Source organism: Gopherus flavomarginatus, chromosome 10, assembly GCF_025201925.1.
Source record: "Gopherus flavomarginatus isolate rGopFla2 chromosome 10, rGopFla2.mat.asm, whole genome shotgun sequence".
Classification (NCBI taxonomy): Eukaryota; Metazoa; Chordata; order Testudines; family Testudinidae; genus Gopherus; species Gopherus flavomarginatus.
In genome coordinates this window covers 24,874,893-24,894,312 of record NC_066626.1, presented here as the reverse complement: position 1 = coordinate 24,894,312, position 19,420 = coordinate 24,874,893, and the positions used below count along the sequence as shown (strand labels likewise).

The 19,420-nt window shown below is 39.1% G+C and overlaps 1 protein-coding gene across 3 annotated transcripts in view; it reads left to right on the top strand.

Annotated features, from left to right (window-relative positions):
* The window catches only part of PLCL1 (phospholipase C like 1 (inactive)), a 340,709-nt gene that overhangs the window by 283,643 nt on the left and 37,646 nt on the right, over positions 1 to 19,420 (top strand). For all 3 annotated transcript variants that reach the window (XR_007776506.1, XM_050969473.1, XM_050969472.1), the window contains exons 2-3: positions 1,693 to 4,164; positions 7,632 to 7,835. Coding sequence is in view for 2 of the 3 variants with exons in the window: in XM_050969473.1 (XP_050825430.1) it covers positions 1,693 to 4,164; positions 7,632 to 7,835 (2,676 nt within the window). In the remaining variant the exon portion in view is untranslated. The remainder of the gene's footprint in view (positions 1 to 1,692; positions 4,165 to 7,631; positions 7,836 to 19,420) is intronic.

The following is a 19,420-nucleotide window of genomic DNA, read 5'->3' as shown; positions in this document are numbered from 1 at the left end:
ATGTGCTGGGTTCATTGACTTTCTTTCTCCCTATTTTGATCCTAATTAGCATACTAAATGCTACAATAAATGGCTAGAGTAATTTTGCCTGTCATTAAATGTTTTAATTCATTGCCTTGACAGATTAGCTAAAGACCTTTAATACTAAAGTTTAGAGGTTTTGTAATTGTTCCCAATAGAGCCAGTTGGCTTTGAATATGGTGGATGTATTTCTTTGATAACACTTCAGATATTATTGAATGGGCTAATGTGGAGGGTGCTGTATATAAGATGGACAGTAAAGTGCAAATACTTCAAAAACAGAAAACGTTAATAATGACCTACCTCCTCAAAATACCTATCCCAAGAATGCAAACATTTGTACTTAGTTTTTATACTGCTTACAGAGCAGTATATGCTGGGATTTAATTTAAGAGGTAAAGTCATCTAGATCCATGGTGGGATCCTTAAGATACTATGTTACTGAGTATTTGGTTTTCTGATCAGATCTACAGTGCAAGAAATGTGGGCTTGGTTTTCAGACGAGGTCATTGTTTTGGAAGGCACAGTTTTGCAACATTAAAGAATTGCACCAACAGTTTTATGCCTGTGTTTCATTCATGCTCTCTACCGGCACGGCATGGGAACAAAATAGCACACACAAACATGGAGGCCTTATTTGAAAAACAGAGCCTGTGAGCTTCAAGGATTATAGAGAGGTTATATTTTTTGTACTAATTCTCCTGAGGTTTTGGGGCTGCAGTTGCTCCTCCTGGCCACTGGGGCTGCTGTGGTGCCTGCTGAGCAGGTAATGAGGCAGTTTCTCTGCCTCCCACCTGGCTGATCTCTCCTCCTCCTTCCCGTTACCAGGCAGCGTGGAGCTGAGAGGGAAGGCTGGCGCCCTCCTGGTGCGTAGGGCCTGACGGGGCACAGGCAGGAGCCCGTGCTGGGGGCCGGGACAGAACGCAGCATTGCCAGCCCAGAGGGCTCCCGGACCCCTCAACGACCGGGCTGGCTTCGGGTGACGAGGTGTTACCCTGGCTCTGCCTGTGAGGCCTGTTGTTCTTTCCCTTCTGGTCACTGAGCCGTCAGGGTGGGCTCGACTCGTGCTCTTAGGCTGTTCTCTGCAGCCTGCGGTGTTGGAAACGCACCTTCCTGTCAGTGACCCCTGCGAGTCTCCCAGGTTCCCCTGACGCCAGCGGCTGGGGCTTCGTGGAAACACCAGATATGGCGAGAGAGGGCAACACTGAAGGAGGGGAATGGAAAGCAGGTCAGAATGTGGGCAAGGCCATCTCTCACCTACCCAGGCTTTCCCTTCTACCTCAACCCCCCGCCCCTCGAGGCTCTTCTAGGCTCTCCCCCCGCTCTCTTCATCCCCATAGCAACCCTCCAGGTTAATTCCATAACTGTGAAGCTTCTCACAGCTCAGTGAACCCTCCCCAATCCCAACTCCTCCAGTTACCTTGATTGTCCACAACCCCTCTCTCCCAGTATGCTTCTCAGGAGTGATTGTGACAGCAGTGTTGTTGCAGCCAAGCAAGACACTGTGTAGTTATATTCTATAACTGAGTAGAGAATTGAATTATGGGAAGGGATTGTGCTTTATGTTTTGATGATCAAACAAATATAAGGTAGCTATGCTTTGTATATTATATATACACGTGACAAAGGGCCGAAGAAAATGTACTTAATTATTTTTAAATTATTTTACAGGATCCTTCCAACCAAAAATGTGGAAGGAAGAAAACTGTGTCCTTCAGCAGCATGCCATCCGAGAAGAAAATAAGCAGTGCTAGTGACTGTATCAGCTTTATGCAGGCTGGGTGTGAACTGAAGAAAGTCCGTCCAAATTCCCGCATTTATAATCGTTTTTTTACTCTAGACACTGACTTGCAAGCTCTTCGCTGGGAACCTTCCAAGAAAGACCTGGACAAGGCTAAGCTTGATATTTCTGCTGTAAAAGAGATAAGACTAGGGAAGAACACTGAAACATTCCGGAACAATGGACTTGCAGACCAGATTAGTGAAGACTGTGCGTTCTCTGTAATTCATGGGGAGAACTACGAGTCTCTTGACCTGGTTGCCAATTCAGCTGATGTGGCCAACATTTGGGTGTCAGGTTTACGTTACCTGGTTTCTCGTAGTAAACAACCTCTGGATTTGATGGAAAACAGCCAGAATACCCCACGGTTTGTGTGGCTAAAAACTGTATTTGAAGCTGCAGATGTTGATGGTAATGGCATAATGTTAGAAGATACATCTGTAGAGTTAATCAAACAGCTTAATCCTACCCTAAAGGAATCAAAAATTAGGTTAAAATTTAAGGAAATCCAGAAAAGCAAAGAAAAACTAACAACTCGAGTAACTAAAGAGGAATTTTGTGAAGCATTCAGCGAACTTTGCACAAGACCTGAAGTTTATTTCTTACTAGTGCAGATATCTAAAAACAAAGAATATTTGGATGCTAATGACCTCATGCTTTTTTTAGAAGCTGAGCAAGGAGTTGCTCATATAACTGAAGAAATGTGTCTAGACATTATCCGCAGGTATGAACTTTCTCAAGAAGGACGGTTAAAGGGATTTCTTGCAATTGATGGATTTACTCAGTATTTGGTGTCCCCAGAATGTGATATTTTTGACCCTGAGCACAGAAAAGTTGTCCAGGATATGACTCAGCCTTTATCACATTACTATATCAATGCATCTCACAATACCTATCTAATAGAAGACCAGTTTAGAGGGCCAGCTGATATCAATGGCTATGTCAGGGCTTTAAAAATGAATTGTAGGAGTATTGAACTTGATGTTTGTGATGGTCCCGATAACGAGCCCATCATTTGTAACCGTAATAGCATGACATCACCACTTGCCTTTCGAAATGTTATTGAGGTAATAAACAAATTAGCCTTCATTACTTCAGAGTATCCTCTCATTCTCTGCTTGGGTAACTACTGCTCAATACAACAACAGAAAGTAATGGTTCAACACATGAAGATGATTTTTGGAAACAAACTCTACACAGAAGCACCTTTACCATCAGAAGCCTACCTTCCATCACCTGAGAAATTGAAAATGAAGATCATTGTGAAAGGGAAGAAGCTTTCCTCTGACCAGGATTTATTAGAAGGAGAAGTCACTGATGAAGATGAAGAGGCTGAAATATCTCGAAGAGTGTCTGAAGATTATGTGAATGAACCAAGGCTGATCTGGCTGTGCAGAGAGTTGTCCGATTTAGTATCGATATGCAAGTCTGTCCAGTACAAAGATTTTGTGGTATCTATGAAAAGTCAGAATTATTGGGAAATCTGCTCTTTCAGTGAGGCAGAGGCCAGTAGAATTGCAAACGAGTATCCAGAGGATTTTGTCAATTACAACAAGAAATTTTTGTCTAGGATATACCCAAGTGCTATGAGGATAGACTCTAGTAACTTAAATCCCCAAGATTTTTGGAATTGTGGTTGTCAGATAGTGGCAATGAACTATCAGACTCCAGGACCAATGATGGATCTACATACTGGCTGGTTTTTACAGAATGGGGGATGTGGCTATGTCCTTAGACCTTCTGTTATGCGTGATGCAGTATCTTACTTTAGTGCAAATACAAAGGGCATTGTTCCAGGGGTCTCTCCTCAAGTTCTACATGTCAAAATTATCAGTGGTCAGAACTTTCCAAAGCCCAAGGGAGCTTGTGCAAAAGGGGATGTCATAGACCCATATGTTTGCATAGAAATTCATGGAATTCCTGCAGACTGTGCAGAACAAAGAACTAAAACTGTTCAGCAAAACAGTGACAATCCTATTTTTGATGAAAGCTTTGAGTTCCAGATAAATCTACCAGAACTTGCCATGATCCGTTTTGTTGTTTTGGATGATGACTATATTGGTGATGAGTTTATAGGCCAGTATACCATACCACTTGAATGTTTACAGCCTGGATATCGGCATATACCCTTGCACTCCTTTGTTGGAGATATCATGGAGCATGTTACACTTTTTGTTCACATTGCAATAACTAATCGAAGTGGAGGAGGAAAAGCACAAAAGCGCAGTCTGTCGGTGAGAATAGGAAAGAAAGGAAGCGAGTATACCATGCTGAGGAATACAAGCCTTAAGATTATAGATGATATCTTTAAACTAGCCGTGCATCCATTACGAGAGGCCACTGACATGAGGGAAAACATGCAGGTATGAAACTTTTTACTTCATTATTGCTTTGTACTGAACACTTGGGTAAACATTCTGATCTCAGTCACAGCAGCATAACTCCACTGAAGTCAATGGACTTGCTTCAAAATTATACCTGTGTAACTAAAAGGAATATCTAGCCCTTGCAGTTTAAATACATAAAGCACTGATTTGTAAAAGCTTGATATTTACTGAGGTTTAATTAACATATAGAAGTCAGGCTAAGCATCTGTTTAAGTTTTGAAAGATATTTAAAAGAAAAAAAATCAAAACCCACTCTTTGGATTTTAGCTAATTGGGAGATTTGAGTTGAGGACTAGCTTGTATCTCCAGGCCCTAGGACTAGAGAGACATCCCATCCTGTCTCCTTTTTGAAGAATGTCAGCTTACCTTTTTCTTGCTAACTAGTGAGAAGTGTGTGTGTGTGTGTGTGTTGCATGTGCATGCATGCATGCATGTTTAGAAACACCCAAATGAATGAGTCATTAAGGTCTTGTCTACATTACAGATGTGTACTCTGCTGAGAACTATGTGATCCGACCTAAAACACAATCCTCCCCGTACACACATGCTCTATACATTTAACAAGTCAACCAAATACCATTGGGATTACATTTGGCTTTTAGCTAAATGCTGGTTTAGTCTAAACTGGTTCAATGCAGCGTGGACAGCATTAACACAATTTGGGCTGAAATGGATAGACTTCCTGCTACTGTACCATAGTCCCAGAATCCAGTTCTTATAGATGTGTCAGGAACTGTGGGATAAGCACCCAGTGTGCAATTGAAAACGTTTAATGGACAGGAGGAAACTGCAATGGTTCAGAACATGAGTCAGCATGATAGGTTTGCAGTCTTTGTGCTTAATTTCATTCATTCTCACTGGTTCAGTTAGGAGAAAATCAGATCTGTGGTGTAGATGCTGCCAAAGAGAAACAAAACGAATAAGGTTAAACAATACGAATTTTATTTATATAGGCGAATGTACAATAGCTATTTTCTTGGTAAAGCAAAGGAAACTGTATTTATCCTTGGAAAACGGGACAAGAACACATTTTATATTATTTCACTGACCCTGCAATTCTGGACAGAGTCTAAAGCAAATTTAGTTTTGGCAGCTGGAAAGGTTTACAAAATGACATAAGTTATAAATCACTCTCAGAGGAATATCTTAAGCATATTTTTAAGAATGGGAAACTCTTCCCAGGCTTTTCTTCCTTGCAGGCCTTGAAAATAACTAATTTGAACCTCTGACTCCATCTTCTGTTCCCTTACATTCCTTTATTCTGTAACAATAAATATTAGCTTACAGCTGTATATACTAAGTAGTGTAACCAGAAAATAATTTATAAACCTGACCTAAAAATAGTATTAGTTTGTGTTCAAAAACTAAATTTTGCTTCTAGATCTTGTTCTCAAAAATGCTTTGTATGGCAACCAGACAACAGATTTTATTTTCTAATGCACCATTCAAATATATTTGATTAATAGAAGAGCCTCAGTTAATTACTTGAACATTTTCTGATGCCTGACCTGCAAAGATATAGAGTCCTGCAAATCCACAAGTATCCACTTTATATCTGCGGATAGCTGCGTCTGCGGATGCAGCTGTATTGTTTACTATCTTTGCCGACTGGATACAGATCCAAATTTTTGTATATGCACAGGGCTCCAACAGTGGGACTGGGTGCGGGTGCAGATGCAAATACATATAAAAGGTGGAGTGTGGGTCACAAGTTCATTATTGTGAATGCAGATTGGATATGGATCCCAATTTTTCTATCCTCACAGGGGTCTAAAATGCAGTATGTTAACAGTTGTGTTCTCCTGGTTGCTATAATGTTCTGTTACTGGGATTATTGTGGATTTTGGCAACAGTGGTATGACTTGGAAGAAGGTAAATCACGAGGACAAGTTAACCACGTGTCTGCTGACTTCTGCATAAATTCTGGAGTTTTAATTAGGTTTGACCTGGGTCACCTGATGTTCTTACAGGTGACCCATGAAAGAGAAAAAATGTTTGCCCTTTTTTATTTTTTCTGATCCGCAATGCAACCCTTAAAGACAATGATTTTTCTCTTGCTTGCTTTTCTCGTGAGAAACATCAGATTTTTCCAACGTATGTTTGCTGGAGGACAATGGAGAATTAGAGAACTGGTGTAATTATGATATAAGAGATTTGAAATATGAGCACTTGAGAGGGAAGAGCTTTTTAGTCAGATCCTGGCTGCGCTGTAGGTGGCCTGCTAGAGCAAAGCACCTATAGGGCTGGCAGATTGGTTGTCTGAGCATTCCACCAGCATGGTGAATCTGTAGGTGGCATAGATCTGAGTTAAAGGGGATGAGGCTGGGTATCTCTAGACAGGCACATCTAGACCCTCCTGTTCACTAGCTGCTTGAACCATCCAGTTGGGGTGGTAGGCAGCCAGTGGCACTAACACCAGCCCTCTAGTTATATTCTTATATGGAGATATACCTATCTCATAGAACTGGAAGGGACCCCGAAAGGTCATTGAGTCCAGCCCCCTGCCTTCACTAGTAGGACCAACTACTGATTTTGCTCCAGATCCCTAAGTGGGCCCCTCAAGGACTGAACTCACAATCCTGGGTTTAGCAGCTGATGCTCAAACCACTGAACTATCCCTCCCCCCTTATTGCTCCATGGTGCCTCAGGACAGACTGATGCTGGACCAGGAACAGAAAGCATAAACCTGCATTGGGCACAGAAGAGCTGGACTTGAGACTCTGGCCCTTTTGTTTGTTTTTCACAACTCTTAGGGCTTGCCTACACTGCGAGTTACTGATAAGCAAGCCAGGGTGTGAATTGACAATGCACAAGTTTGCCGCACAATAGCTTGCTGTATGAACACTGCTCCAGTGCAGTGAAATTTCCTGAGTGCAGCTTAGTAGAAATGTCACTGTGCTATAGCTGTGTCCGCATGGGACGTTAATGTGCGACAAGCTGGTGCACTGTAGATACTCACAGTGGCTTGCCGCGCATTAACTCTCTGTGGGGACAAGCCCTAACGCAAACTGCTGACGGAGTTTTGGAATAAAAGTTTTATTTGTGAAAAAGTAAACCCCCTCTCCCATTCAGGTAAGGGTTAGGGCTCAGTACTCCAACCCTTTGAACCCTTCAGCAAAATCAGAGAAGATGAGTTTCTATTTCTGATATTCCTACATTTTAAAAAAAGCAGTTACATGTTTTTTCAGGCCTTCTATAAAAATCATAAAGAAGCAGCAAAGGTCACAACCCTTTTTTTATTTTACTCTTTGCAGATTATCTTTTAATTCTTATGAGTTTCTTATCCTCACTCAAAAAGTATGATCACAGGAACAGACTTATTCTTAGAATTTTGCAAATGCTCACGAAACCATGTGTGTGTGTGTGGCACTAATTGACTTACTTTTATAAACCGGAATGGGATGGTGAACGACAGTAAATGCAAATCCATTTTTTCCCCACAGAATGCAATTGTGTCCGTTAAAGAGCTTTGTGGACTCCCTCCAATTGCCAGTCTGAAGCAGTGCATCTTGACTTTATCCTCACGGCTCATAAACAGCGACAATACTCCCTCTGCCACTGTCTATATGAAAGATACATTCCCTTACCTGGAGCCTCTGGGGACCATGCCTGATGTGCAGAAAAAGCTTATGTCTGCATACGATCTGGTATGAGCTTTTATAACTGTGTTTTTATTACTGTGTTGTTATTTTGAAATACGGTGGGCCAATTCATGCTTCTGTTACTCTTGTGAGAGGTCCCATTGAGGTTGGGGCTATTCATTTTGCATAAGATAAGCAAGATTTGGCTCTTAATCATGAAATAGATTTATCTGTATTCACTTACCTGCAGTTTGATTGTAGTGAATTATATTGCTGGAGATAAAATTCTGCAAAGCTTGAGCTACAGAGTAGCAAGATATTGACATACAGGGAGCATTATTTTACCAGTAGAAAGAATTAATACAACTCATTATTTTCAGTGAAAGCTTAGATTATGCAGTAAATAGCTAAGATTGTACAAGATCCTAACGGACAGTATTTTTGCTCTCATCCTTTTTTTTGTTTTAAGGTATATTTCAAATAATACTAGAATAAACCATTGGAAAATTTGTCTAGAAATTCTTCATGAGAGAAAACCGACTAAGAGCATATGCAAGAGACAGAATGAAATAAATAAAAAAGGATCTTGGTTAGTGAGGCCACATATTTCCCTAAAGTATTTTCCTACAACTTCATCTGTTTTAGGTTGATGATTTAACATGTTCAAATATAATTCGTTTCTAAAAAGAATAAGTCCCTATTTTCCAAAGTTTTTCTAAATATTTATTTTCTTTTTTAGATCACATCAGTGTGCAGAATATTGAAATCTGTTGTCTTTTCTTGATGAAAGAGTAAATGATGTATCTCAACATTAATATTTCAAAGTATAATATAGTGTCTGTGTGTGGGGATTACACCTTCAACTGTTGAAAGAAGTTATAGTGAAAAATGCCACCCTTCCTTATTGTGGCATTTGTAATAACTCAGGTGGTGGTTCTTTTTAATAGAGAAGTGGTTGTTAACCTTAGGAAATTTCTTTCTACTAGAGGAAATGTCAGCCCATGTGACAGGTGAAAAATGGGAGCCAGTGTATGTTTATGCTGGTAAAAGCAAACCCAAACTAGAAAGCTTTAGTGAACTCTGAATTTAAATTATGCAGGGAACATGTGGGGATAAATTAAGAGATAAGGAGATTAATAGAGCAGAAAGGGACAACCTTCATTGTTGTTGTCCAACAGTTCTCAACTGAAAGGGCTCGTATTCATAACTCTGAAAACAAAGGGAGACTTTGGCAGAACACCATGTAAAATAGTTTGTGTATGTTTTTAATAAAAGATATGCTGAAGTGCTACCTTTATAGGTTTTTAATGTCGAAGATTTCAGATCGTAGGGACTGATTCTGTAGATACTTGCTCTATTCCTTTACTCACCTAAGTAGTCCATTAACCTCAAAGGACCACTCTTGGGTTTATGCAGCTGGAGCCTTGTTTGGCTCCCCCCCAGACACACACACACACAAAGTTGGTTCATATTAACACTGAGTTGTCTGTTAAATACCTTCATGTAGCACATCTCTTATGTTCGAGGTGTATTTTTTAATTGCTTTAACAGTAGAACTGTTATGGGATGTTTATGAAAATTAATCACTGATTTTAAAAAAAATGCTACAAGTGTTGTATTTTTTCTGTGGGTAAACCTGTCATCTGAACATATCTTTTTTTCCATGAAAGTGGTAAACTCTGTCAGTGTGTTTAATGGGGCATAGACCGCTTGGCTATTCCACATGAATGAAGATGCAGATGCTCTGAGATGGGTAGCAATGATCTTGAAAACAATTAGCTGTCTGTTATACTGGATTGTTCTTTTGTCAACAGACATGCTAAACAAAGATCGTTTTCTGTGGGTTGTTTGCTTTTTCCTGGACAATGAGGTGTTTTTTAAAATTATTTTAGACCCTTGAAAAGGAGTTACAGTTCCAGAAACAGAGCACATGAGATGTTTCAAATTGTGGTACCTTAACATTTTGTTTGAGAGAGTGTCTCCCAGAAGAATTTCATATTTGTTTCATTTAAAAAAAAATGGCCTCTCTGCAGTAGTTTTGTGGAACTTACCTTTAATTCTACATTTTATGAAGAAAAAGAATACTCAGAAGAAATCCAGGGTGTATAAGAGATCTACAAAGTAGAAAAAGAATGGAATCTACTAAAAGCAAGAAACTTAGATGAAGTGTTGGCAGAAAAATTAATTTATCCATTTTGAAGAATATATGAAAATGCAGGAACATGGTTTATAGCTGTTTATTTTCCAAGTTTACTCATAGATTTGGTTATTACTATATATGATCAATTGATCCCCCTAACTGTTATCACTAATTCTCACCCACTTACAATGGTATAATATAATGTTTAATTTGTAAAGCTACAATTTAGATTTTTTCATGTAATAGGAATCTTACTGGATTTCTTCATTTTCACCTCTACTTGTGCTTGCTCGCTTTCTTCAAAGGTTGGCACAGCAATCTACTTTGAGGTGGGCAGCATGCAGCTCATTTTAGAACCTGTCAAATTCATTTAAAAGTTCATTGATCACATTTAAAAGGGAAATATTTAGCATGGTGTAAGTGACAGAAGCTAAACTGGAAAGTAGGAATGGTTGAATTGTTCATTGCAAATAATTATACAAGTAATTTAGCACTTTTTTAGTTGTGAATTGTTCTAAAAATGATTCCAATTTCTGTGTCTGCATTCAATATTCATATATATTTGCAAAATAGCTTATGCAAACAAATTTGAGTCTCTGGGTGCTTGTGAATAGTTCATTTAAACTGTTAGCTGTTTGTGGTAACCATTCACCTAAATCTCATGGTATTGTTTTTCCTCCCTGATTGGAAGACTGAAGCTTTTTAAACACAAATGTTACATTTAGCAAATAATAAATAAACAAATCCTCTTTTTGCACACAGATACCCCTGTTCCCGTGCAGATACAAATACTTCTATCAAAAATCCCATTCCTCAAACATTTGTGCAAATATTTGTGAATAAAAAATAATACGAGGTACAAAGATGGTTTGACTGAAAAGACATTTGGAATTTGAACAAATGTTTTTGAATGCCCTTCTTCAGCATTCAAACATCTGTATGGGAAATTATTTTGGAACAGTTGGTTACATATTGCTCAGAAAGAAAAGGCTGGGGTAGTATAGGAACACGTTTCAAGAGAGAGGGATTAGGGATTTTTGAGAAAGAGGATAATGTCAGAGAAAATGTTAGTGAAGAGTAAGTTGATATATTGCACACAATTTATATGCAGATATTATGTTAATACAATTTTAATGTTAAACAATTTTTAAAAATCCAGGAAATATACAAGTTTGGGGATTTTTGGAGTGTTTTTTTTTTTTTTTTGCAAATTCAAACTCTCTTGGCCATTGACACACTTCCAAATGGATATTATTGGTCAGATCCTCAGCTGGCGCAGATCAGCATCAATCATTAAAGTTAGTGGAGAAATGCAGATCTATAACAGATGAAGTTCTGTCCCGAATATGTGCCACACTTCAAATTTCAGCCCTATTTGAATTTTCTGTATTGTCACAAGTGTGATAGACTTTATTCCAATGGGACAGGTACCTCTTTTTCACTTGTATCATTCAAAAATAGCTGAACAGATTTTCCAGACTTTCCCAACAAAATTTGTCTTTCAACTGACTCAATTTCAGTACCAAAGAATCATTTTTCAGACAGCTCTGAACAAGTGAAAATGAGAGGAGTGGTTAACTTCACTAGTATTCACTGCCAAGTGAATGTTGTATTTCACTGATGTCAAGCATAACTTAAAGCAGCATTTGGTCCAGCTTGTGAATATTAACTATGTATGAAAACTTCAATTGATATTTGGTTTTAGAGTTTGGTTGCATATTTTTATAGATATGGGTTTAGTGTATAAAAGCAATTTTTAGATTTCTTATTGTATTTTCTCTCAATATTTTTATCTCTCCATCTGTGTGTACATCTTTCTCCATCTGTGTATCTTTCTCTTTCCTTCCTCCAGTCTTATTTTTGTTTATCTTCCGCTCCCCCCTTCCCCCTGGTCACATCCATTAGTTCCCTGCAAAATATGGCCTGAGTGATATCAGAGCTCCTAATATGAAATACCATTAGGTTGCCTTTGTTTCAGTATTTTGTAGCGTAGACATGCTCAAAGTACAACAAAAAAGCAAGTATTTCTGCTGATTTGTAGCCTGATTGTATTCATTTTTAAGCCCAAAAATCTTACAGTTCAGGCACAATATTTTTTCCATACGTGTTTGTAAAGAAACAATCAAAGAGCAATATCAAACTAAAATTCAGGATATTTTTATTCAGACCCTTTGCAGTCCTGCTGTAATCTGTTATAGTTCAAACTCTCCCAAATAATGTCGGCATTCTTGATAGGCATTCTTACTACCACAGTGTGTTGTGTGTACGCTCAACATATAGAAAACTGAATTTCTTGTACATTGGAATAGATATCATGGTATTGTACATAGCCAGTATCCCTTTTCTAGCCCTGTCAGCATCTAGATATCCCCACTTCTTACCAGGCTTGCTGGCAGACGATTACCTGCTTGGCTGTTTTTTGTCCTAAATGCCTGCAATAAATGCTTGATGTTAAAAGAGAAAATCCTTTAAAAATGTTCATTAACTCAATTTGCACTTCAGTTGTTCGACCAATGGATTATATTTTTGAAGAGGGAGGGCAAGATTCTGCTTGCACTCCTCAGGCAAAACTCCTCATTGACAAAGATGCATTAAAGAATACAGAGTTTACAGGGCTTTTCTCTCAAAATTCTCTCCTGACTCAAAGGATAAGGGGGGAGAGAGGAAAAAAGTTCTCCCTTTTTAATGTTGTTGATTTCTATTCTTAATGTCTGGACTATTTATTATTTGATTTTTTTGAACTATCCCTCTATCATTTATCTTCCCAGAGAGAATAGCTCTTTAATTTTTCACTTTTTTTGGTGAGGCTGCCACGATAATTTCCTCTCCCTTTTTCAATTTACAGAAAAATCTATAAAGGAGGAAATAATTTGTACCAGTGTAGTTTCTAAAAAGAAATCCTTTGTTTTTATTGATTCTCCAATTTTCTCTTAATACATACAAGACATAATGTTTATATGGGCAAAGAATTCAGGTGTTATTGTTAAGATAAATATCTTACTAGCACCTTAGTTTATTACAAGTGAAGGAAAGTTAACTGACATGAATGACTAGAAGTGGATTAGATTTTAAAGTCTTTGCTCTTCACTCAATTTAGACAATGAAATGAGACAAGTCAGTTTCATTTTTCATTCACTGTCAGTTTTGCTTTCTGCTTCCCATTTACTATATACCATAGTGCTGTTAGGTTTGAACCAAATCGTACTTATCATACTATAAACACATCAGAGGTGCAATTAGCACGGAGGGAGAGAAGTTGTTTAAGTTAAGCACCTATGTGGACACAAGAACAAATGGATATAAACTGGCCATCAACAAGTTTAGACTTGAAATTAGATGAAGGTTTCTAACCATCAAAGGAGTGAAGTTCTAGAAGATCCTTGTTAAGTTTATGGAGGAGATGGTATGATAAGACTGCCTACAATGGCATGTAGCCAAATTGCGAATGCTAGTAGCAAATATCCCCGATGGCTGGTGATGGGACACTAGATGAGGAGGACTCTGAGTTACTCCAGAGAATGCTTTCCAAGGCATGTGGCTGTTGGGTCTTGATGAAATGCTCAGGTCTAACTGACTGCTGTATTTGGGGCTGGGAAATAATTTTCCCATGGGTGAGATTGGCATAGACACTGAGGGTTTTTGCCTTCCTCTGAACCATGGGTCACTTGCAGGTTTAAAGTGGAGTAAATGGTGAATTCACAGTAACTTGAATTCTTTGAGTCATGATTTGAGGAATTCAGTAGCTCAGCCAGCGATTAGGGGTCTATTACAGGAGTGAGTGAGTGAGGTTCTGTGGCCTGCAAGAGGTCAGTTTAGATGATCTGGCCTTAAACTTGATGAGTCTAAGAAGCCTGGCTAGTTTCAGTGGGACAGTTCAGGTGAATGAGATGAACAGAATTTTGGCCTTCCATTTCCATTGTTGCTGAGCAATGTTTAAATTTAAAAAATCTAGTTTGTTGAAACATTTAACATATGCATACTAGCTTTTATGTCTTTTACCGCCTTACAAAATACAAACTTACATTTGAGGCTTAACCACTTGTGTGTTCCATCAATCTGAACAGCCTGTCAGTAATTTCTTCAGTTTGAAAGTGTTTCCTGTACTATTTTTCCATATGGGGTGATTGTCCCATTAAAAACATTTTACCAAAGGACTTGTATCTTTCTCCCAGAATCGGTTCCTATAGAAACTTTAGTCAGGGGGGCTACTTTCATTGGAGCAATAGTCCCAGGTCCTCTGGTCCGATTGAGTTGCAATTGAAAAGCACCAAGTGTAGGTGGGAAGGGCAATGCCATTGTGGCTGTGGCAGTCTCTGTTAAGACAAGTGTGACAGAATGTACCCCTGTGTTCATACACTACCCGTTATTGTAACAATCTTTGTACAAAGTTTGTGAGGTATCATTTAAATAACTCATAATTTGCTGATCAATAATGTGGCAAAATGCACGTAACAGTATTATATATGAACTCATAAACATAAGCTCAGCTCATCACTTGGAAGTAACAGAGGAGGAGAAGGACCTCGGTGTATTGGTTGATCACAGGATGACTGAGCTGCCAATGTGATATGACTGTGAAAAAAGCTAATGTGATCATGGGATGCATCAGGTGAGGTATTTCCAGTAGAGATAAGGAGGTGATAGTACCATTATACAAGGCACTGGTGAGACCTTCTTTGGAATATTGTGTGTAGTTTTGGTCTCCCATGTTTAAAAAGGATGAATTCAAACTGGAACAGGTACAAAGATGGGCTGCTAGGATGATTCGAGGAATGGAAAACCTGTCTTATGAAAGGAGACTCAAAGAGCTTGGCTTGTTTAGCCTAACCAAAAGAAAGCTGAGGGGAGATATGATTGCTCTCTATAAATATATCAGAGAGATAAATACCAGGGAAGGAGAGGCATTATTTAAGCTCAGTACCAGTGTGGACGCAAAAACAAATGGATATAAACTGGCCATCAGAAGTTTAGAGTTGAAATTAGATGAAGGTTTCTAACTATCAGAGGAGTGAAGATTTGGAACAGCCTTCCAAGGGGAGCAGTGGAGGCAAAAGACATATCTGGCTTCAAGACTAAGCTTGATAAATGTATGGAAGGGATGGTAAGATGGGATAGCCTAATTTTGGCAATTTTGATCTTTGATTATTAGGGGTAAATATGCCCAATGGCCTGTGATGGGACACTAGATAAGGTGGGATCTGAGTTACTACAGAGAATTCTTTCCTGGGTGTCTGGCTGGTGAGTCACATGCTCAGGGTTTAGCTAATTGCCATATTTGGGATTGGGAAGGAATTATCCTCCAGGGCAGATTGGCAGAGGCCCTGGGGGTTTTTCGCCTTCCTCTGCAGCATGGGGCACGGGTCACTTGCTGGAGGATTCTCTGCACCTTGAAATCTTTAAACCACAGGTTGAGGACTTCAGTAGCTCAGACGTAGGTCAAGGGTTTGTTACAGGAGTGGGTGGGTGAGATTCTGTGGCCTGCGTTGTGCAGAGGTCAGATTAGAAGATCATAATGGTCCCTTCTGACCTTAAAGTCTATGAGACTGAAAGTATGTTCTCCAGATAAGTCTGGGGAGCGGTCAAACCAGTTTGTCAGAGACAAAGGTAAGCTAATGCCTCAACCAGGTGTAAATAAGGCTGATGGACCGTTACCTGATAAGTGGCCATTCTTTGGAAGGAAAGGAGTCCGGGCAAAAAAAATCTGCATCTTAGCAAAGAAGCAGCATGAAGTTCCCTTCTACACAGATTGCCTGTGCCTTGTTCCGAGCTGGAAATGCTTCCCAAAGGGGGAACAGGACTGTGAAAGGAAGAGTCAAACACATGAAGACACCGGCTTCTTTCTCTCCCTGCCCATCAGCTTCACTGCACTTGAAGCGAGAAAGGAAGCCAGCATTGGACTTTGGGGGGAGGGTCATGACCTACAGGGTTTGGTCAGTAAAACTGCTGAAAACATGTGGTGAGAAACTGTGCTTGAATCTGATATAGTTTAGTAAGTTAGGTATTACTAAAGATTTTAGCTTTATTTTTCTTGTAATCATTTTTTACTTTTATGCCTCTTTGCTTGTACTCACTTAACATCTCTCTATTTGTGGTTAATAAACTTGTTTTAGTGTTTTATCTGATCCAGTGTGTTCAAGTTGAAGCGTCTGGGTAACTCCTTTTGGGGTGACAAGGTATGTGCATATTATTCCCTTACAGGAATAAAGGAGTCAGGAGATCTGTGATGTCCAGGAGAGGGCTGAGCAGTAGAGAACATGCGTTTCTGGGAGACTAGCAGTGTGCTGCGGTCACCCTGCGGTATAACCCAGGCTGGTGAGAGCCAAAGTGTGACTGGCAGGCTGCAGTTAAACACGGACGCTCAGGGTTGGGCTTGCATGCTTGAAGGCTGTTTGTGAGCGGCCCAGGTAGGAGGCATCCAAACAAATGTTGAGGCACCCCAGGTTGCAGGGCAGGGTGACATCCTTGCTCATTAGTCTGGAATGTACCCTGGTATGTCACAATAAGAATTTTTTTATTTAAAAAATAATCCCCCCCCAAACATCATGATTGATGAATGACATTTGAAAAAATCATTTTAAATTAGTCAATTTATGTCAATACCCTGATGGATTATACTTTATATTTTCTGAAAAACACCCACCATTGAAAAGGAACATCACTTTAAAGATTATTTCTTCTTCACCTCAGTGCAGCAGTAGAGAAGTTACTCCTTTGCCTCCTATCAAGTGTATTGGGGACGCTCTCAAATCTAAATTGCCTTCTTATGTTTGTTCCACTGGGACAAAGGCTGCTTAATTTTACATGAAAATTACAGACAGGATTGCAAACATTAACAGGCTCAATTCTACTATGCAATCCTGTTTTCATTGTTTTATCCTGGGGGTGTTGACAGCCGCAAGATTCAACTGTCAGCATCAAGAGAGCTGGGGACTGCTCTACATGGAGTTTCAGTAAAGAAAAGTTGACCTTTCATTGTAGCTTTCCCCATGAAAACTATTATAATTGTTGTTCGATATCTCTGTTGGATAGTCAGAGCATAACCTTACCATAAACTCCTAGGAAGAGGTGCAGTCAGTGACAGATTTTCATAGTTTACATAATTTTATATAGAAATTGAAGGCTTGCAGGACATTCATATCAATGCAGTTTTCTGAGGTCTTACTGATTATAGGATTTATACATGTAGGGGATGCTGAGCTATGTGAAGGCCTTATAGGTATGGTTAAGAGATCAGAGCACATGCCAAGAGCCAAGAATTCTGAACTTTCCAGCCTATCTCTGACACTTGCCTTGGGCAGGTCACTTAGCCTCTCTCCTGCTGTTCCCCCATTTTAAATTGGGCATATCAGTGCTTAATCTAAATCCTGCCTTATAGGGTGGTTGTGAGGATTAGTAAATTAATGCCAAGTAGGAGTTGGAGGACAGGCCAATCATTTGTAAAGCAGTGTGTTGGCAATCCTGTGGGATGCTGGGCATCCTTTACCCCTTTTATTGAAACCAGTTGGAGTTGAGGGCACTCAGCACCTCAGTGGAGGCACTCAGCACCTTATTGAATGAGGCCTATATAAGTGCTGAGTATTATTGATGAAATTTGACCAGGTTTCTTTGCCATCCATGAAAATACATGCAAATCTTCTTTTGTATCTTGGGCCAGTTGTAAGGTGCAATTTTTTGAAAGACTTTTGCTCTCTCCATTGTTGAGAGCGTACTCTGCGATTCATAGCTGGCAGCAGAAAGGCTCCTTTAATGCAAGATTACTGTGTGCAATGGTGTAGAAAAGCCAGAGGGTTGGTATTTTCTCCCAGAAGAAAAGAAGGAAAAAAATCAAAGAAAAAAAATCAACTTGATGCATGAACAAGCAAGTAATAAAGAATGGAAGGCGCTGGAGACTATTGAAACTAGTTTCAGTCCAGGAGGAATATTTTGACAAAAAATAATTTTATCCTGTGTAGCTGTATCAAGCTTTCTTCTTCTATATGAAGATAGGGGAGAATGGATTTTGTTTCCTTGGTGTCTTGCATATGTCAAAGCAGCGAGATATTTATGTTAGATATAGTTTGTATATGTTTATTTAGATATAGAGATGTTTAATTCAACATATAATATAAAAATTGAGATTTACATCTCCGGGTTTTTGGCACAGCACGTTATAGATAGGAGCTGGCTGGGAAGTTTGGGGCCATCAGGATTTTAATTCAGACTGATCTCTAATTGGAACATTAACACATATTAAATTACCAATATCTTTTAAATACCTTTAAAACATTTCTCTGTTATTGAAATGAGGTACATTGTATTTTAACATCATAGGGGCCAAAATCATCCCACTGTCAATTAAACCAAGGCTGAATTCGGCCCAAACTCCCCTCCTGGAAAAACATAGTTGTGCTTGTATCTGACCTATGTTAATGTATGTTATTGTTTCACTTGTTCTCCTTTCTCCAGTGCTTCCTACTGTTTGTTACACCCACTTGCTGTGTCTTCTCTTAAATTAGATTATAAGCTCCTCAGGGCAAGGACTGTCATACTCTGTATTTGTACATTGCCTAGCACAACTGGTTGCCCTCCTGATTTGAGCCTTTAGGCAAGACTGTAGTATAAATTAGTATTTGTTGTTTTTGTTTCTGAAAGAAACTTAACTCTGTTCTCTCCCCAGCCTTTTTGTCGCCTGCTTTAGGGGTATTAAGTTTAATGATATCTTTAGTCTTATCAGCATACTATTAATTCTTAAGGAGCGTAAAGACAACTATTTTCCATATTTGAAAATATTAAATAACTTTTAATAAAAAGGTAGTATTTTCTCAAGTGTAGACCTTCCTAGGTTTCATGTAGATTGCAGGCTTTGTTTGACAAAACAGTTTTCTTAAAGTCCACATATGCTGCCTTGTATACTCAGTGCTCTGTGCAGCTCTAAAATGGATGGGATGCTCAAATGCTTCAAGTGTGCAGTGAAAGTAAGATTTTGTGCAGCATGGGATAGTCTTGAGTGAGAGGAACAGGGGAATATTTGATTGTTGAGCCTCTCTGTAAAGTCCTGATTCTATGCCCACTGATGTCAGAAGCAAGGTCCTCATTGATGGCAATGGTGCAGGATCAAGACATAAATTCGTTCATATTTCATACAGTTGAACACAGGAATTTTTTAAAAAAGCAGTTGCAGCATTTTGGCCAAGTTTGCATATCATAACTTATGTAACAGCAGGATGTAAAACTATGAAAGTATCAGCTTGATTCTTATCTCATTTATATCAGTTTTATGCTGTTTTAACTCAATTGGCTTCAGTGGTGTTATTCTTGATTTATACCAGAAAGAATAAGATTATACTCAAGCATGTGTATTTAATCTTTGTACATGTTCTTCCTTCCTGTAACAGATACACATGCCACATCTCACAATTTTGCAAAAGTTAGCATTGAAACAGCTCAGTTGCTTGACTGGGCTTTTGAAACTTTTTGGAAAGTTTGCAAGCATGGGAGAAGAAATGCAGTTTCACTGAAGATGGCAAGAAGA